Source organism: Mus musculus, chromosome 17, assembly GCF_000001635.26.
Source record: "Mus musculus strain C57BL/6J chromosome 17, GRCm38.p6 C57BL/6J".
Taxonomy (NCBI): Eukaryota; Metazoa; Chordata; class Mammalia; order Rodentia; family Muridae; genus Mus; species Mus musculus.
Genome location: NC_000083.6, coordinates 57,460,575 through 57,482,176, shown reverse-complemented (window position 1 = coordinate 57,482,176; position 21,602 = coordinate 57,460,575). Strand labels below are relative to the sequence as shown.

The following is a 21,602-nucleotide window of genomic DNA, read 5'->3' as shown; positions in this document are numbered from 1 at the left end:
TCTTTCTATTCTTATTGATCCTTTTTCCCCTCCCAAATGGCTACACTTCTATTTCATGTCACTTACCAACATGAATTCTACATATGACAGACAATATGTGATATTTAAACTTCTGTGTCTGGGTTATTTCACTTAACACAATGATTTCAAGTTCTAACCATGTTTCTGAAATTTTATTTCATTTTCTTTAGTTTATGGAAAAATAAAACCTCATCTCTCATGGTTAATATTTACTGTCAACTTGAAAGATTCTGGAATGTATCAAAAGATGGCCTAGTCAGCCATCACTGCAAAGAGAGGCCCATTGGACTTGCAAACTTTATATGCCCCAGTACAGAGGAACGCCAGGGCCAAAAAGGGGGAGTGGGGGGGTAGGGGAGTGGGGGGAGTGGGTATGGGGGACTTTTGGTATAGCATTGGAAATGTAAATGAGCTAAATACCTAATAAAAATGGAAAAAAAAAGAAGCCTCTGGTCATGCCTGCGAGTGATCATCTACATTATGCTAACTGAAATGTGAAGACCCACTCTTTTTGTTGTAGTATCATTCCAATAGCTAGGAGACAAGATCAAATAAAAAGGAGAAAGTGAGCCAAGCATCAGCACTCATTTGCTGCTTCCTGATTGTGGATGCCATGTGACCAGTTGCCCCATGCTCCTGATGCTGATCTCTTCACCATAATGGACTCTACCATTGAACTGTGTCGAAATAAACCCTTCCTTCTTATGTTACTTTTGTTAGGTGTTGGGTCCTGGCAACAAAAAAAGTAGCTAAGACTCCTTCTTAGCCTAATCCACTCACCTGTGACTTAACAACTAATCTGGTCACAGAACTTGGGGATATAAATTGTCATATTCTTTGAACCAGTAATAACAACTCTCTGAGATCCTCATTGATCATTGACGAGGATAAAATTCTTAGCATGTGTATTCTCTTTGCGTCTGTGGATGTCACCCTATTTAGGTTGCCCAGTTTAAAAAGTGTTAAATGTAGGGTGCAAACCCTGAGATCCTGGCCCCAATATCCTCATCCTACAATCCCCACAGTGAGCACACTTAGCAGTCAGCAGTACTGACAGAAGGTATTTTTCGGTTTTGTTGAGCTTATATGCCCCTTCTAATTAGTACCAGTAGGAAATTTATAGTCCCTTACCATCTTGGAAGTGGATGGCATAGATGACAGTAAAATCCCAGAAGTCTGGGAATGGGAGCTAAGGTCAGTCTTCCTGGTGAGGAGTTTCTTATATTCATCCCGTACCTAGAGGGGGAGACAAATGAAAGCAAAGTAAACCAGGCTTGGAAATGGCCCAGTCACTAAGTTTGCTATATAATATGAGTTCTTAAGTTTGGATCTCCAGCACCCACGTTTTTAAAAAATCAGTATGGTGCTTAGCCCTAAACAAGACCTACTTCAACCAACATACAAAGGGTCAAGGAACATCATAGAAAAAAAAAGATAGAAAAAAATGTAAGAGCTAGAAGAGATAAGGGATACTGTGAAGTGCTTCCTCCTGGACATGACATGTCATCAAACTCATGAACTCATGGTAGCTGTTGGTACCTGTACAAGATCAAGCCAACCAAATTCTAGCATATATTGGTTAGAAGACGTCTAGTCTTCACCCCTTACTGAGGAATTATTGGAAGTTAATAGTTTCTGACAGAGAAAGAATTATTCATTTCTGGGGATATGCTCCAATGGATAGCTCCACATTCAATCACATATGGAAAATACTGACTAGACTTAGTACGGTTTTTAAATCGTGAAACATAACATTAGTTGGGTACCATGTTAAGAGGACTATGTAGAATCTGGTGGAGAGGAATGGGAGTAGGTATGATCATATTTCATTGTGTGTATGTACTAAATTCTCAAGAATAAGGAAAATTTGATGGTGGGTTTGGTGGGTACCAACATGGCTGCACACAACAGAAATCCCAATTCTAGGAAGGTGAACGTAGGAGAACACTTTCTGAGACTTGATGGCCTATCAGTATAGATCAATTTATACTTCAAGCTCAGTGAAAGATCCTCTCTCAAAATACAGAATGGAAGAGATAGAGAGAAGAGTTGGTGCCTTAAGAGTCTGCCTTACTCATGTGAAGGACACAACCTCAGTTCTAAAGACATGTCAGGAGGAGGCTCACAAACGCCCACAACTTCAGCTCTAGGCGATCCAGCACTCTCTTCTAGCCTCTACATGCACTATACTCATGTGCATAGAAAAGGTAATACATTCTTCTGAAAATACCATCTGCCTTCAAAAACACTGAACTTTTTCTAAACATTGCTACCAAGTTAATAATATACCTTGAAATAATCTAAGATTAATGTGTTCAACTTTCTATCCTGCATGTGCTCAGTGTGTCTAGTCTAACCTCTTTTTAAGAGAACAATGTAATCGATCTTACTATTCCTTCAATTATTCAGGTTATCAGTTTTTTTTAATCTAAGCCATTTAATTATATGCCCTCCTATATCCCTGGCCCAGCACAATGTATGTGGGGTGTGGGAGGGGATGGTCATTTGCTGAGAGCAACAAACAAGTTGAAGGCAACCTGAAACAAAACACATGTCTCATAACTGTAGAAAGCAACATGTGGAAACAGATTGATAAGATCTGCAGCAATTTAGGGTGTTCTTCTGGGTCAGCTATGACTAGTAAAGTGATTTCTTCCCTGGTAAAACTCTGTCAAATTTTTCTGAAAATAATTTCTTGTACCTTTTCTATGCTGTGTTTTCTGTGCTATTCAATAAACATAGGGTAATACCTTTATTAGACAGTGGCACAACAGATAGATAACACACACAGGCAATTCAGACAGATCTAACAAACACCACATGCTAGCCAAATAGGCTACAGACCACAGACTATAGACATGCAGAAGGCCCAGGAGGAGACGTGGGGGATGCACAATTTGACTGTTTCTCAGTCAAACTGCTCCACAAAGAGATTACACACATATGCACAACAATTTTATTTAAATAAAATACTAGAGATATGGGAGAACATGACAGAGAAATATTTCCAATGTTTGTGTCTAGCCAAGAGCACAGGTATGAATCCACACATATAATTCATAACACAAAAAAAACACATATACTCACAAAGGCATAAAACATACAAAGCACACACACACAGACCAGTCCTAGATATGGGAGTTGGTCTGCTACAAGCACATGCAGTAGGCAGTTTTATTCAGAGAAGCTGATGCAAGTAGGCAACATCTGCATACCTGACGGTTGAGCAGACAGTGAATGAGGAAGATGAAAGCCCCCTGCAGACTGTTGATAATGGTGAACAGGTATGCCATGATGCTTGCCAAGGGGCCAATCTGGAAAATGCCCAGCACCCAGGAGCAGCCCAAGATGAAAATCTGGGCAATGGCCTTGAAGGTCAGCAACCTAGAAGATAATGTTTACAAAATTGAATTGTCTTGAGAGCTGGCATGGTCTCCATGGAGACCTGGCACTGTCTGAAGATGACATCACATGGATGATAAAGACAGAGAAAAACTGCTGTCTCTTGGACACTGCTCTTGTTTACTACAACACCAATACTCTTGTATACTTGGAAGTGTCTGACATAGCAAATTTTAAGTTATGTATTTCAAAAACAAATTTTAAACTTGTAAAAATAAAAATAAACCCAAAATCTCAAAGAAAAATTTGCTGTCTCAAGTCCTATAATCAATTAAAATGCTGGTGTCCACAAATACACATGTATTCAGAGATGTGAGGATGTGTGTGTCGAATAAATTTTTGGTTTAGCAATGAATGGCTGAAAAGGCTCATGAACAGACACTTAGATCTTGTGTAAGTGGTAAACCCATGGTTATAAAATGCTGAGAGATCCTTTCACTGAGGCAAATTCATCACGTTAAGTACAAAAAAAATGTGATTCGGTGGCTTTAAGTACACTCACACATCATGCAACCATCACTACTATATAGTTCTTAGTCATTTTATTATCTTAAAAATGAAATAGACACATACATGAAAAGAAACAGTATGCAGGCAAAGCAATCATTCTCTCTCCCCCTTCCTATGGAAGACAATTAATATTCATAAAAATATGAATGAATAGAATAAGTATAGATAAATATAGACTAGATCAGATTTGGTTAAAACCAGTTAGTGGACATACTATAGAATAAAAACATAGACGTAGGATAAAGAAAATGTAGCATGGCCATTCAGTGGAATATTATATTACCATAATAAGGAGTGAGGCAGATGTAGCTGAAAGAATATGTATAAATCCTATAATCTTCATAATAAATAAATAAAAATCCAGACAAAGGCAAGCTGTTGCATGGTTAAATTTATTTGGGTATCAAAAATAAACTAAGAGAAAGGAAAAGAAAGGCAGAAACATATAGGCAATGTAAGGCTATTTTTAAAATAATTAATAATAATATTCATTTGTTATAATGATGGAGAAGGAGGAGTATGAGAAGTATGAGGAAGAGGAGAGGGAGAGAGAGAGGGAGAGGGAAAAGAAAGAAGAAGGAGGAGGAGTGGGAGGAGGAGGAAGAAGGAGGAGGAGGACGGGAAGGAGAAGTAGAAGGAGAGAAGGAGGAGGAGGAGGAGGAGGAGGAGGAGGAGGAGGAGGAGGAGGAGGAGGAGGAGGAGGAGAAGAAGAAGAAGAAGAAGGAAGAAGAAGAAGAAGAAGAAGAAGAAGAAGAAGAAGAAGAAGAAGAAGAAGAAGAAGAAGAAGAAGGAAGAAGAAGAAGAAGAAGAAGAAGAAGAAGAAGAAGAAGAAGAAGAAGAAGAAGAAGAAGAAGAAGAAGAAGAAGAAGAAGAAGAAGAAAGAAGAAGAAAGAAGAAGAAAAGAATTAAGTGAGTAATGACAATCAATGTTCAGGCTTGGAGCCAGTTAGTGAATGATTTATTCAATCACTAATTTTATGACATTTATGAGACCCTCACCCTCTCTATGCATCACACTGTCCTGTATGACTCCCCAGCCACAGAAAGAGATTCTAAGCCAGGCCATATGGCACACTGAATAATCACAGCACTGAAGAATCATGGATTTCATACCTGCTTGTCCTACAGGAGGGAAATCTGTCTCAAAATAGACAAACATTTTAAAACATTATGAGCCTTCTTATATGTTTTTGTGTTGTATGTGCATATTTGTCTTTTGTGCATGCATATGAGTATGGTGTATGTGTACATGTGTGATGTGAATGTATGTGTGCATGTATATGTGTGCTTATCTGCATTTTTGTGAATGGATGTGTATTTATGATTTCATGTATGGATGTATATTGTGTGTGAACATGTGAGTGGTTAGATATGTACATGAGTGTGAATGTGTATGTGCATGTTCATGTTGTGTTTGCATGTGTGTGTACTTGAGCATATGGGGTGGGCATGTGTATGTATTGTGTGCATGTATGTGTGCATATATCTGTGTTTGTATGTGTCAATATGTATGTGTGCATTTGTAGGTATGTATGTGAGTTCATGTGTGTGCATACATGTCCATGTACGCTTATGTCCATGAGCACATGTGTGCATGTGCATATATGTTTCTGTTTGTGTGTGTGAATATGTGCCCATGCATATTTATATCCATGTTTATATGTGTGCATGTATATGTACATATGTCTATGTGTATGTGCCTTTTGCGTGTGTGTCCATGTTTGTGTGTGGGTGCTCACACTGAGTGTATCAATATTTGTGAACCATGAAAGGCTCAGTGTTCCCAGAAATTATACCAATACATTATTAGCTACCTAAAGTGAACCCTACTAATATCCCCTTTCTACAAATAAAGAAAGTGAGCTTTGTAGAGGTCCTATAAGCAACATAATGTCATACAGGTCATAAAGGACATCGATGGAGTGGGAAGTTGATGTCTGGACTCTTCTATTCTATGCAAGCCTCATCATGTCTCTGCAATGAATGTTCAAAAAGTGATCAGATTGGCAGGTAGCTCAATGGTTGAATTGCTTAATGCACAAATGTGAAGACCTGAGTTTAAGTCCTGAGAACCCACATAAACCATGTGCGTATAACATGAACATCTGTAATACCAGTGCTCCTGAGGTGAGATGGGAGGAGGAGACAGGAGAGTAGAAACCGATACCCTAGGATTCCTCTGACCTCTGCATGTGTATCATGGCATGCACACACCTGCATGTGAACATGATAGAGAAATGAACATGATAGAGAAAGCTGAGAGAGTGGTAAAGCTTTGTCAGAAGAAGGAAAGGAATGAGTTAAGGTGAGAAAGAGACTGTACCTCGTGTCCTTGAGTTTAGAGACTTCTGAGCTGACACTGCAGAGCTTCTGCCTCAGAACCCACAGTGTCCAGGCAAGGAGGACAGAGTTTATCTGTAAGGATAAGCAGAGGGTGTGTAGACAAGATACATAGACTGACCATGACGATCTACACATTAAAATATGGCCTCTAGTAACCTATCCTGGATGTAGGATGCCTGGTTGCAATCCTGGATTTGTCAGGTCTGAATAGCCTGGATTTGAAACATAGCCAACAGTTACCCAGCTGATGCCTCTTCTTCCAATTTAGGATGGACAGCAGAAAGCCAGCATCACCACTGATGGCCCCCATAAGACACCCCACTTGTAGTTTCCCAACCTGCTAATTCATGCCACAGCATTCAAAGCCCATTTCTTAATCACTGACATTCCCTGCCTGCTTCTGAGTATACATTGTAAGTGATGAAAATGCATACCTCTGCTATTATACTGTAGCTACCTTGCAACAAATTGTTCTTTGTTGTTTGCATGTAAATATTTTTATTTCTGCCAGCTGTTTCCCATCATTTCAGTTAGAACTGAAACCAATGTTGATGCCATAGACTGTGACACGGAACAGATGGTTCCTTCTCTTCAAAGGTGTTCCCTCAACCTTCTCAAAGTGGTGTGATGATTGGTATTAATTGTCAACACCTAGAAGGCAAGCCTCCAGGAACACCAGTAAGGGACTGTCTAATTTAAGGTTAGTCTATGAGTATTCATGTGGGGGATTATCTTGATTATCTTGATTAGTAGAAAGACTCAGCCATTGTGGGTAGTACCATACCCTAAACAGAGTCTTAAGAGAGTGGGACAGTGAGCTGAGCACAGTGCACAAATTCATTGATCATTGCTCTTGAATGTAATATGATGGACTGCTTTGAGCTCTTTTAGACTTATCTTCTCTTTTTTTATGCTTTTTTTTTACTTAGGTATTTTCTTCATTTACATTTCAAATGCTACCCAAAAGTCGCCTATACCCTCCCCCCCCCCCCCGCCCTGCTTCCCTACCCACCCACTCCCACTTCTTGGCCCTGGTGTTCCCATGTACTGAGGCATATAAAGCTTGCAAAACCAAGGGGCCTCTCTTCCGAATGATGGCCAACTAGGCCATCTTCTACTACATATGCAGCTAGAGACACGAGCTCTGGGGGTACTGGTTAGTTCATATCGTTGTTCCACCTACAGGATTGCAGACCCTTTTAGCTCCTTTGGTACTTTTTCTAGCTCCTCCATTGGGGGCCCTGTGATCCATCCAATAGCTGACTGTGAGCATCCACTTCTGTGTTTGCCAGGCACCTGCATAGCCTCAAAAGAGACAGCTATATCAGGGTCCTTTCAGCAAAATCTTGCTGGCATATGCGATGGTGTCTGCATTTGGAGGCTGATTATGGGATGGATCCCCAGGTGCGTCAGTCTCTAGGTGGTCCATTCTTTCATCTCAGCTCCAAACTTTGTAACTCCTTCCATGGGTGTTTTGTACCCAATTCTAAGGAGGGGCAAAGTGGCCACACTTTGGTCTTCGTTCTTCTTGAGATTCATGTGTTTTGCAACTTGTAACTTGGGTATTCTAAGTTTCTGGGTTAATATCCACTTATCAGTGAGTACATACCATTTGAGTTCTTTTGTGATTGGGTTACCTCACTCAGGATGATACCCTCCAGGTCCATCCATTTGCCTGGGAATTTCATAAATTCATTCTTTTTAATAGCTGAGTAGTACTTCATTGTGTAAATGTACCACATTTTCTGTATCCATTCCTCTGTTGAGGGACATCTGGGTTCTTTTTGGCTTCTGGCTATTATAAATAAGGCTGCTATGAACATAGTGGAGCATGTGTCCTTATTACCAGTTGCAACAACTGGATATACCTGGGAACTGTGAGCCACATAAGCTTTCTCCCTTACATTGCTTTGGTCAGGATACTGAGAGGGAGGGAGAGATTAGAATATAATTATACTCATATTCCCCTTCCTTGTCCTTCTTCCAAACCCTCCAATATACCCCTCCTTGCTTTCTTTGATATCTATGGCCTCTTTTTTCATTGTTATTATATACATATATATTCCTAAATGCAACCTGCTTAGTCTATATAATATTACATGTATGTGTGTTTTCAGGGATGACCTCTTGTTACTGGATAACCAATTGATATGCTCTTTCTTGAGAATATAATTCCTATACTTAAGGTTTGAGGAAATTTGTAGAAGAGGGAACAAAAATATTCTAGGAGCTGGACTATGAGGGATTTTGCTGTGAGATTATATTTCCTAACAACATCAGTAGTTACACACAGGAAGTCTCAACATGACTGAAGAAACATAGGCTGGACAAAAACAGTAGCAATGGACATGTCAAAGTGGAAAAAGGAAAGACCATGAGGCTTCAGCTCTACACAAAGAATAACAGACAACCCAGGAGTGCTATGAATGGGAGAAATCAACAGTGCACTTTATGACAGCAACAGGGAAGGAAATTAAGACAATCGGATTCATGTAAACCAAGAACCTAGGTTTTCCATGTTGCTAATATTGACATCTGAGGTCCTATCACCTCTATTGTGGGACAAACAGTGCTTTCTTCTGGTAGTTTGTGGAACAACTTCTTGGACACTGTGCATTAGATGACAGTGTTACCCTCCTTCCTTGTTATGAGAACAACAACAACAAAAAAAATTTTTCGCATCAGTCACCTGAAAGGCAAAATTGCCCCAGTGGAAAGCCAATGTATGGTGGAAGGGTATTATTTCTCCTGGCAACTAAGATTTTCAGGAGGAAAAATAGTGCTGAAAATTTGGAAGTAAGTGAAATAAACATTTCAACTTCCTCCATGCTGGCTAACATTCATAGTTCTGGAAGCCTCTGTGCTGGACAGGAGAGAATGACCATCAACAGTCTAACCTCTCTGGACCCTGTGTAAAATTAATAAAATACTAACCTGCCAGGCAAGCTATGCCTCCTAGTGCAATAGTGGCATGAATATTTTTGGAAGTAAACAATTACTTCCTGGTTGGAATTGAATCCCACCTCACAGAAAAGATATGTAAAATATAAAAATATTTTAATTTTTTTTTGGAAATGATTCTATTTATTTACATAGAAATATTAAGGCAGAAGTTAAAATGCTTCTATTGTTATATACAGGACTATAAAACCACACAAAAAGATTCCCAGGGTCTGCACATAGAGCAAAACTAAGTCTATGAGTTTATTCTTTTTTGTTATTCTTGTTTTGGTTTTTGGTTTTTTGGTTTTTTGGTTTGTTTCTGTTGTTTTAAATTTATTTTTTATTACATATTTTCTTCATTTACATTTCAAAAGGTATGCCCTTTCCTAATTTCCCCTCCAAAAATCCCCTGTCCTCTCCCCCGTCCCCTGCTCACTAACCCACCCACTCCTGCTTCCGGCCCTGGCATTCCCCTATACTGGGGCATAGAACCTTCACAAGACCAAGGGCCTCTTTTCCCATTGATGGCCAACTAGGTCATCCTCTGCTACACATTTCATTACTTTTTTTTCTTTCTTTTTCCCCCCTTGGGTATTTTCTTTATATATATTTCAAATATTTTTCCCTTTCCAGGTCTCCCCTTAGGAAACCCCCTATTGCATCCTCCCTCCACCTGACTCTATGAGGGTTCTCCCCCACCCACCAACTCCAATTCTACAGCCCCAGCATTCCCCTACACTGGGGCACTGAACACCCTCAGGACCGAGGGCCTCTCCTCCCACTGATGTCCAACAAGTCCATCTTCTACAACATATGTGGCCAGGACCATAGGTGACTCCATGTGTATTCTTTGGTTGGTGGTCCAGTCCCCAGGAGTGCCTGGGCAGGGATCTGGCCTATTGACATTGTTGCTCCCTCCATGGGGCCACAAACACCCTCAGTCCTTTCTCCATCTCCTCAATTGGGGACCCCCAAGCTCAATCCAATAGTTGACTGCAAGCTTCCTCCTCTGTATTTGTCAGGCTCTGGCATAACCTCTCAGGAGTCACCTATATCAGGCTCCTGTCAGCAAGCACTTCCTGGCATCCACAGTAACATCCAGGATTGGTGGCTGTATATTGGATGGATCCCCAGGTGGGGCACTCTCTGGATGGCCTTTCCTTCGGGCTCTGCTTCACACTTTATCTCCTTATTTGCTCCTCTGAGTATTTTGTTCACCCTTCTAAAAAGCACTGAAGAATCTACATTTTGGTCTTCCTTCTTCTTAATTTTCATATGGTCTGTGAATGGAATCTTGGGTATTCTGAACTTTTGGGCTAATATCCACTTATCAGTGATTGCATACCATGTTTGTTCCTTTATGACTGAGTTATCTCACTCAAGATGATATTCTCAAGTTTCATCCATTTGCCTACAAATTTCATGAAGTCGTTTTTAATGGCTGAGTAGTACTCCACTGTGTAAATGTACCACATTTTCTGTATCCATTCATTTGTTGAGGGACATCTAGGTTAACTATGGCTTCTGGCTATTAGTCATATGGCTTCTATGAACATGGTGGAGCATGTGTCCTTATTACATGTTGGAACATCTTCTGGGTATATGCCCAGAAGTGGTATAGATGGATCCTTGGGTAGTACTATGCCCAATTTTCTGAGGATCCACAAGACTTATTACCAGAGTGGTTATAACAGCTTGCAATCCCACCAGCAATGGAGGGGGGTTCCTCTTTCTCCACATCCTCGCTAGCATCTGCTGTCACCTGAGTTTTTGATCTTAGCCATTCTGACTGGTGTGAGGTGGAATCTCAGGGTTGTTTTGATTTGCATTTCCCCGATGACCAAGGATGTTGAACATTTCTTTAGGTGTTTCTGAGCTTTTCATCTTTCCTCAGTTGAGAATTCTTTGTTTAGCTCTGTTCCCCATTTATTCATAGGGATATTTGGATGTCTGGAGTCTACGTTCTTAAGTTTTTTGTATATATTGGATAGTAGCTCTCTATCATATGTACAATTAGTAAAGATCTTTTACCAATGTGTTGGTTCCAGTTTTGTCCTATTGACAGTGCCCTTTGACTTATAGAAGCTTTGCAATTTTATGAGGTCTCATTTGTCAATTCTTGATCTTAGATCATAAGCCATTGGTGTTCTGTTCAGGAATTTTTCCCTGTACCCATGTGTTTGAGAGGTTTCCCCACTTTCTCTTCTATTAGATTCAGTGTATCTGGTTTTATATGAAGGACCTTGATCCACTTGGACTAGAGGTTTGTACAGGGAGATAATAATGGATCAATTTGCATTCTGCTACATGTTGACCTCCAGTTGAATCAGCACCATTTGTTGAAAATGCTATCTTTTTTCCACTGGATGGTTTTAGCTCCTTTGTCAAAGATCAAGTGACTGTAGGTGTGTGGGTTCATTTCAGGATCTTTAATTCCATTCCATAGATCTACCTGTCACTGTACCAATACCATGCAGTTTTTATCACTATTACTCTGTAGTATACCTTGAGGTCCAGGATGCTGATTCCCCCAGAAGTTCTTTTATTGTTGAGAATAGTTTTTACTACCCTGGGTTTTTTATTATTATTATTCCAGATGAATTTGAGAATTGCTCTTTCTAACACTATGAAGAGTTATGAATTGAAATGTTGACTGGGATTGCACTAGACAAGATGGCCAGTTTTACAATATTAATCCTGCCAATCCATGAGCATGGGAGATCTTTCCATCATCTGAGGTCTTCTTTGATTTCTTTCTTCAGAGACTTGAAGTTCTTGTCATACAGATCTTTCATCTGTTTGGTTAGAGTCACACAAAGATATTATATATTGTTTGTAACTATTGTGAAGGGTTTAGTTTCCCTCATTTCTTTCTCAGCTTGTTAATCCTTTGAGGACAGGAAGGCTACTGATTTGTTTGAGTTAATGTTATATCCGACCACCTTGCTGAAGTTGTTTATCAGCTTTAGGAGCTCTCTGGTGGAATTTTTGGGGTCACTTAAGTATACTATCTGCAAATAGTGATATTTTGACTTAATTCTTGGCAGTTTGTATACCTTTGACCTACTTTTGTTGTCTAATTGCTCTAGCTAGACCTTCAAAAGGGAAACAGTGGATAGCATTGTCTAGTCCCTGATTTTAGTGGGATTGCTTCAAGGTTCTCTCCATTTATTTTGATGGTGGCAACTGGTTTGCTGTATGTTGCTTTTACTATGTTTAGGTATAGGCCTTGAATTCCTGATCTTTCCAAGACTTTTAACATGAAGGGATGTTGAATTTTGTCAAATGTTTTTTCAGCATCCAATGAAATTATCATGTGGTTTTTTTCTTTGAGGTTTTTTTTTTTTTTTGTAGTAGTTTACATTGATGGATTTCTTTCTATTGAAATATCCTGGCAACCCTGAGATGAACTCTACTTGATTGTGGTGAGTGATCATTTTGATGTGTTCTTGAATTCAGTTGGCAAGAATTTAATTGAGCATTTTCCCATCAATATTCATAAATGAAATTGGTCTGAAGTTCTCTTTCTTTGTTGGGTCTTTGTGTGCTTTTTGTATCAGAGTAATTGGGTAGTGTTCTTTCTGTTTCTCTTTTGTGGAATAGTTTGAAGGTCTTCCTTAAAGGTCTGATAGAACTCTGCACTAAACTCATCTGGTCCTGGGCTTTTTTTTTTTTTTGGTTGGGAGACTTTTTTGTTTGTTTGGTTTGGTTTTTGGTTTTTTGGTTTTTTTATTTTTTTTATTAGGTATTTTCCTCGTTTACATTTTCAATGCTATCCCAAAGGTCCCCCATACCCACCCCCCCAATTCCCTACCCACCCACTCCCCCTTTTTGGCCCTGGCGTTCCCCTGTACTGGGGCATATAAAGTTTGCGTGTCTAATGGGCCTCTCTTTGCAGTGATGGCCAACTAGGCCATCTTTTGATACATATGCAGCTAGAGACAAGAGCTCTGGGGTACTGGTTAGTTCATATTGTTGTTCTACCTATAGGGTTGCAGTTCCCATTAGCTCCTTGGGCAATTTCTCTAGCTCCTCCATTGGGGGCCGTGTGACCCATCCAATAGCTGACTGTGATCTTCCACTTCTGTGTTTGCTAGGCCCCGGCATAGTCTCACAAGAGAGAGCTATATCTGGGTCCTTTCAGCAAAATCTTGCTAGTGTATGCAATGGTGTCAGCATTTGGATGCTGATTATGGGAGACTTTTAATGACTGCTTCTATTTCTTTAGGGGTTGTGGGACTCTAGATGGTTTAGATGATCCTGATTTAACTTTGGCACCTGGTATCTGTCTAGAAAATTGTCCATTTCATCCACATTTTCCAATTTGGTTGAGTATAGGCTTTTGTAGTAGGATCTGATGATTTTTTAAAATTTCCTCAGTTTCCATTGTTATGTCTCCCTTTTCATTTCTGATTTTATTAATTTGGATACTGTCTCTGTGCCCTCTGGTTACTCTGGCTAAGGGTTTATTGACTTTGTTGATTTTCTCAAAGAACCAACTCCTGGTTTTGTTGATTCTTTGTGTAGTTCTTTTTGTTTCTTCTTGGTTGATTTTGGCCCTGAGTTCAATTATTTCCTCCTGTCTACTCCTCTTGGTTGTATTTTCTTCTTTTTGTTCTAAAGCTTTCAGGTGTGCTGTCAAGCTGCTAGTGTATGCTCTCCCCACTTTCTTTTTGGAGGCACTCAGAGCTATGAGTTTTCCTCTTAGCACTGCTTTCATTGTGTCCTATAAGTTTGGGTAAGTTGTACCTTCATTTTCATTAAATTCTAAAAAGTCTTTGATTTCTTTCTCTATTTCTTCCTTGACCAAATTATCATTGAGTAGAGTGTTGTTCAGCTTCGATATGTATGTGGGATTTCTGTGTTTTTATTGCTACTGAAGACCAGCCTTGATCTGTAGTAATTTGATAGGATGCATGGGATTATTTCAATCTTCCTATATCTGTTGAGGTCTGTTTTGTGACAGATTATACGGTCAATTTTGGAAAGGTACCATGAGGTGCTGAGAAGAAGGTATATTCTTTTGATTTAGAATGAAATGTTCTATAGATATCTGTTAAATCCATTTGGTTCATAAATAATGTTAGCTTCTCTGTTTAGTTTGTGTTTCCATGATCTATCCATTGATAAGAGTGGCATGTTGAAGTCTCCCACTATTAGTGTGTGAGGTGCAATGTGTGCTTTGAGATTTAGTAAAGTTTCTTTTACAAATGTGGGTGCCCTTGCATTTGGAGCATAGATGTTCAGAATTGAGAGTTCTTGGTAGATTTTTTCTTTGATGTGTGTGAACTGTCCTTCCTTATCTTTTTTGATGACTTTTGGTTGAAAGTCGATTTTATCCGCTATTATAATGGCTATTCTAGCTTGTTTTTTGAGACCATTGCTTGGAAAATTGTTTTCCAGGTCTTTTACTCTGAGGTATTGTTTGTCTTTAACACTGAGATTCTTTTCTTATATGCAACAAAATGCTGTGTCCTATTTACATATCCAGTCTTCTAGTCTTTCTCTTTTCATTGGGGAATTAAATCCATTGATGTTACGATATATTAAGGAGTAGTGATCATTGCTTCCTGTTATTTTATGTTTGTGTGGTTATCTCCTTTTGGGTTTGTTGAAAAAGATTACTTTCTGTCATTTCTAGGGTATAGTTCCCCTTCTTGTGCTGGTGTTTTCCATCTATTATCCTTTGTAGGACTGGATTTGTGTAAAAATATTATATAAAATTGGTTTTGTCATGGAATATCTTGTTTTCTCCATGTACAGTATTGAGAGTTTTGCTGGGTATAGTAGTCTGTGCTGGCATTTGTGTTCTCTTAGGGTCTGTATGACATCTACCCAGGATCTTCTAGCTTTCATAGTCTCTGGTGAGAAATCTGGTGTAATTCTGATAGGTCTGAGTTTATATGTTACTTGGCCTTTTTCCCTTACCGCTTTTAATATTCTTTCTTTTTTGTGCATTTGGTGGTTTGACTATTATTTGATAGGAGGAATTTTTTATGGTTCAATCTATTTGGAGTGCTCTATTCTTCTTGTATGTTCATGGGCATCACTTTCTTTAAGTTAGGGAAGTTTTCTTCTATAATTTTGCTGAAGATATTTATTAGCCCTTTGTGCTGGGAATCTTCACTCTCTTCCATACCTATTATCCTTAGGCTTGGTCTTCTCTTTGTGTCCTGGACTTCCTGGATGTTTTGGATTAGGAGCTTTTTGAATTTTGCATTTTCTTTAGCTGTTGTGTCAATGTTGGTGGTGCTTGCATCTATAACTCCTGATCTCTTTCCTAGGGTTTCTATCTCCAGGGTTGTCTCCCTTTGTGATTTCTTTATTGTTTCTATTTCCATTTTTAGATTCTGGATGGTTTTGTTCAGTTCCTTCACCTGTTTGGTTGTGTTTTCCTGTAATTCCTTAAGGAATTTTTGTGTTTTCTCTTTAAGATCTTCTACCTGTTTATCTGTGTTCTCTCGTATTTCTTTAAGGGAGTTATTTATGTCCTTCTGAAAGTCCTCTATTACCATCATGAGATGTGACTTTAAATCATAGTCTTGCTTTTCTCGTGTGTTGGGGAAACCAGGGCTTGCTGTGGTGGGAGGACTGAGCTTTGATGATGCCACATAGACTTGGCTTCTGTTGCTTATGTTCTTGCCCTTGCCTTTTGCCATCTTTTATCTCTGGTGTTAGCTGGCCTTGCTGTCTCTGACTGTGGCTTGACCCTCCTGCAAGCCTATATGTCAGTACTCCTTGGACTGATTCTCTCCAGGAGGAATTTATGTATGGAGAATTGTGGTATAGGGTCAGATCTGGGGTGCAGACAGAAACCAGAAGGATACTGTCCCCAGCTGATCCTTAGTTCATGTGTCCTGATGGCTCTAGGACCATCCTTCTTGGGCCAGGAATTTGAAGAGATGTGGTAGTCTTACCTGCATTCACAGGTTTGTTTGTTCTCCTAGGAGACCAGCACTCTCCTAGAGTTATTTATGTATGTAGCTCTGTGGCACAGGGTCAGCTCTGGATGCAGACGAAAACAAGAAGGCTCCTGTCTAGGCTGCTCCTTACATCCTGTGTCCTGAGGGTTCCAGGTGGGTACCTCTGAGCATCAATGGTGGTCTTACCTGCACTTATAGGCTTGTCTGAACTCCTGGGAGACCAGCTCTCTCCTGGTGGTATTTGTTCATTATTATTTTTATCCCCATTATTTCTCAAACCTATTATGTATTGAGGAACAGTCAATGTCAGACATTGTGCTAATTATCTTAATCACATTCTCTGCTTTCCAAAACAACCCTCCATGACAGGGCTGGAATTGTGTGGGAGAAGAAAATCCTTTGATACAGCTAGACAAGTAAGCATGCAGGCAATCCCTAAGAGGGACACTAGAAGATGTAACAGTGCTAGGTGAAGAAGAATAATGCTTGTGTAACAATCTCCAAGCTAAAACAATCTGTCCTACAGTCAAGACTCAGGAAACAACTCACAAGTCTCAGGAATCTCCTTAAACTTGTAAGATTTGCAAGGCCTCTCTGTAGGTTATAGAAATAGTAATGACTCCTGGAAAGGGAGATTCTCTGACCTGTTAAATGCCTGATCCATGAAAGGATGTCTGGGAACCCTTTCATGAATTGTACCCCAGCTTGTCATGTCCCTCAGCTGATTATTCCTGAAACATTCATGCCCCCAGCTTTTTAATGATGCAGATGCATTCAAACCATCTATGCTCAAGGTTACACCAACCCATGCTCCTGTGTATAATCCCAGTAAGTTCATTGATCTGCCAAACTGAACTGTAGTAGAATCATTACTTTGGTGCTGTATCTGAGGTAAGTAGAAATTTATTCACATTTCCCCAGGAAAGGCCATACCACCAGCAGCCAGTCAGGTTTAAGAGATGACACACATTGTACTGGCTGGTTTTGTGTCAACTTGACACAAGCTAGAGTCATCTGAGAGAAGGGAGCCTCCTGAGAAAATGCCTCCATAAGATCAGGCTGTAGACAAGCCTTTAGAGTGTTTTCTTATTTAGTGATTGATGGGTGAGGGCCTGGCTCAAGGTGGGTGGGGCCACCACTGGCCAAGTGGTCCTGGGTGCCATAAGAAAGCAGACTAAACAAGCCATGAAGAGCAAGCCAGAGAAGAACACTCTTCCATGGCCTCTACATCTGCTTGAGTTCTTACCCTCACTGATTTTGATAATAAAATCTTATATAGAATTGTGAGTGAAATAAATCCTTTCTCCCCTTAAGATGCTTTTGGTGGTGATGTTTCATCCAACAATAGTAACCCTAACTAAGAAAATAATCTTGAGGACAATGAGAGAAACCATGGACTTATAAAGGTGTCATCATTGAATAGAGAACTTTTGAGGAATGCATGAAGGGGAGGGACAATGATAATGAACAGAAAGAAGTATGTCAGAGTCAATGTTGGCTTTAAGGAATATCATTCTCAAAACTAGTCACTACCAACTGTCAAAAGACAGATTCACAACTAATTTTTTGATATCATAAAAAACAACAGATTCACAAATACACATAATTATAGAGCCATAATATGAAAATCATCAAGGATGTCTGACCAACTGACATTGTAATGCAAAGTTGTCACCCATAATTTTATTATGCTTCACTCATAGATATCCCGGAGCACATGCAGCCCACAGACTACATGTTGTACACTCCTGAAGGTGTCTGAATCCCTGGGATAATGATCTTTCTTTAAATAAAAGGGATGGTTTTGGTTCCATATAAAGGAAGAAGACCACCACATAAATCTAGGATTGCATTGTAGATGAAGTAGTGATCAAAAATCCTGGCAAAGAAAAGAAAACAAGTAATTTTTTGGTCTAAGCATTGGATCTTACTTAAGAAAAGGGGCAGGGGAGATCCATCCCATGATCAGCTTCCAAACGCTGACACCATTGCATACACTAGCAAGATTTTGCTGAAAGGACCCAGATATAGCTGTCTCTTGTGAGACTATGCCAGGGCCTAGCAAACACAGAAGTGGATGCTCACAGTCAGCTATTGAATGGACCACAGGGCCCCCAATGGAGGAACTAGAGAAAGCACCCAAGGAACTAAAGGGAACTGCAACCCTATAGGTGGAACAACAATATGAACTAAGCAGTACCCCGGAGCTCTTGTCTCTAGCTGCATATGTATCAAAAGATGGCCTAGTCGGCCATCACTGCAAAGAGAGGCCCATTGGACTTGCAAACTTTATATGCCCCAGTACAGGGGAACGCCAGGGCCAAAAAGGGGGAGTGGGTGGGTAGGGGAGTGGGGGTGGATGGGTATGGGGGCTTTTGGTATAGCATTGGAAATGTAAATGAGCTAAATCCTAATAAAAATGGGGAAAAAAAAGAAAAGGGGCAGGAGCAAGAGATCATGATTATAGACAGTTAAAGGAAAGAGCAGTAAGAAAGAGAAAAGGAAAAAAGAGAGAAGAAAATCACAGAGTAGATCCATCCTTAGTGCTATTGGGAGAGCTTGATCCATCATATTAGGTTTCAGGTCTCCAGAGCTAAGATGATAAAAATCTATATTGTTTACTATAGAGCACTCTTAAGACACAATAACATACCTGCAAACCCCCAATAATCTATAAAACATCAATACTCCCTGGATTAACATATCCTCTAGCAAGTCCAAGAATGCTACATCATTCAAAACTGAGCTCATAACTAACTATAAGACTGGCTCCCTTTTTTCTACTATACATATTTGATACTTTTGTCAAAAATTAGGTGAGCACTGGTTGGTTTATTCTGGTTCCTCTATTGTCTTCTTTTATGCCAATATTTGGCTGTCTTTTTCACTTTAGCTCTGAAGTATAATTTGAGGTAAGTTATGGTGACAAGTTCAGTTGTGTTCATACTTCTCAGGACTGATTTGATTATTTGTGACCTTTTGTGGTTCCATGTAAATTCTTGGATTGGTTTTTATGGGTCTCTGAATGATTTTAATGGAAATTTCACTAAATATGTAGATTACTTTTGGTAATAAAACATAGACATTTTTACAATACTAATTCTTGCCAATCCAGAAGCATGGAAGGTCTTCCCATGATCTAGAATAAACTACAAATGGCACTAGCAAATACAGCATTATGAATGGCATCTAGCAGAAACATCACCTGACAAGAAGTGGGGGCTGGATTGAAGGCAAGTAGCAAATAGGTTTTGTTGGCCTTCTTCCCTCTCCCTCTCCCTCTCCCTCTCCCCCTCTCCCTCTCCCTCTCCCTCTCCCTCTCCCTCTCCCTCTCCCCCTCTCCCTCTCCTTCCCCCTCTCCCTCTCCCCCTCTCCCTCTCCCCCTCTCCCTCTCCCTCTCTCCCTCCCCCTCCCTCTCTCTCCCTCCCCCTCCCTCTCTCTCCCTCCCCCTCCCTCTCTCCCCTCCTCCTCCCCCTTTCCCTCTCTACCTCTCCACCTCCCCCTCAACTTCCCCCTCCCCCTTTCCCTCTCCCTCTCCTACAATAAAGCTCTAAAACCAAAAAGAAGAAAAAAGAAATATGGTTTGCCATAGTAGGGATTGACTATCAACATGACACTGCCTTCAGTCACCGGAGGACATAGTCTCAATTGAGGGGTTGCACAAATCAGACTGGCCTGTCAGCATGCCTGTGGGGTACTGTCTTGATTGCTAACTGATGTTGGAAGTCCCATCCCGGGGTGGGAGGTACTGTTCCTACAGCAAGTAGTCCTTGGATGTATAACAAACCTAGCTAAGCAGGAGTCCTTGCCTGGGCCAGAAATCAGTATTACATCATGGGTTCATGCTTCAAGTTCCTGCTTATATTCCTACCCTGACTTCCTTCAGAGATGAACTATGACCTTGTCTTTGTTAGGATTTCTATTGCTGCTATGAAACACCATGACCAAAAATCAAGTTAAGAAGTAAATGGTTTATTTGGCTTATACTTCCATATCACTGTTCATCATTGAAGTAAGTCAGGACAGGACCTCAAACAGGGCAAGGACCTGGAGGCCAGAGATAATGAATGCAGAGGCCATAGAGGAGTGTTGATTGGCTTGCTCCCCATGGCTTGCCCAGCCTGCTTTTTTATAGAACCTACGACTTCCAGACCAGGGATGACACCACACACAGTAGCCCTCCCCCATTAATCATGAATTAAGAAAATGCCCTACAGCTGGATCTTATGGAAGCATTTTCTCAATTGATGTTTCCTCTTTTTAGATAATTCTCGCTTGTGTCAAGTTGATGTAAAACTAGCCAGGATAGGCCTATAAACTTAAATAAATCCCTTCTTATTGCAGCAATAGAAATAAAGCCAAAACAGTGCCCGGTATCTTCAAATGTCACTTGGCTTCTGCTTATTTCTCAGAATTTCTCATCTCTCTTCTAATCGTGACCATATCTCCTCTGTTTCTTCCTTTTCTACCTTCCTTTACATCCTTCTTTTCTTTTATATACAGAATCTTTCTACATAGTAATGTAGCCTACCTGATCTAAAGCTTAATTTGTTATCTAGACCAAATTAGCCTCAGACTGGCAGATATCTCTCTACTTGCATATACTAAACATAGTTATTTTTTTTCTTTCTCTTCCATTCAATATCTAGACCTGGAAGAAACTGACAGGTGTAACTGTGGGCTTTTCCACTCACACCTGAGTTCCGGAAATTATAGCTATGAGACTTATTGTATATGAATAAATGCCTAGGCAAGTTTTGGCTGGTTCCTGCTAGTTTGTAACTCAATTATCCCATTTAATCTAGTCTAAGTTCTGCCACATGGTTGCTTACCTTTCCTCAGTTTCATGTGTCTGTCTCCTCAGAGTTCAGGGCAAATCTCTCTCCATGCCTGACCTATCCAAGAATTCCTATCTCCCTACAAGACTCCCACTTATTATATTCTTCCTCGTCAATAAGCCATCACCTTTTTATTGACAGGTGATGCTTCCATAGAGTACACAAGAGATTCTTTCTACAGACAAATCTATTTCCCACTAAATTCAAAGCATGAATAAGAAAAGTTGTTGTCCCTTATACATATTTTGCACTTGAGCATCAATAAAAATTGACAGAGAAATCACATTCCAATTCAGTTACATCCTAACTCAGAAACCTCAAGAACCAAGAAACACAAGAAAGAGATTTGAGATTAGCAAGCTTCACAGTGTGATGACACTTTCTAACTTGACCAAAGAGAGATCACCAAAATGTTCTTGAAGAAATGTTTTCCCTACCGTGATGATCATGCAGACAGGCCCCAGGAAACTCCAGATAAACCCCGTCTCTGTATTCAACCAGCAGCTGTAGAGGAAAACACAGGAGGGAAGTGCATTTGTCTCAGGACATGGCCTTGCAGTTGTGCATCCTCAATACTGCAGAATGACATTCATTCAAAAATGCCGATTGTGGGGAGGGGAGT

The 21,602-nt window shown here is 40.1% G+C and overlaps 1 protein-coding gene across 4 annotated transcripts in view; it reads right to left on the bottom strand.

Annotated features, from left to right (window-relative positions):
• The window catches only part of Adgre1 (adhesion G protein-coupled receptor E1), a 124,949-nt gene that overhangs the window by 1,353 nt on the left and 101,994 nt on the right, over positions 1 to 21,602 (bottom strand). For all 4 annotated transcript variants that reach the window (XM_006523602.2, NM_010130.4, NM_001355722.1 and 1 more), the window contains 4 exons: positions 21,418 to 21,484; positions 6,257 to 6,348; positions 3,237 to 3,405; positions 1,153 to 1,257 (listed from right to left, as the gene is read on the bottom strand). In XM_006523602.2, coding sequence (XP_006523665.1) covers positions 1,153 to 1,257; positions 3,237 to 3,405; positions 6,257 to 6,348; positions 21,418 to 21,484 — 433 coding nt within the window. The remainder of the gene's footprint in view (positions 1 to 1,152; positions 1,258 to 3,236; positions 3,406 to 6,256; positions 6,349 to 21,417; positions 21,485 to 21,602) is intronic.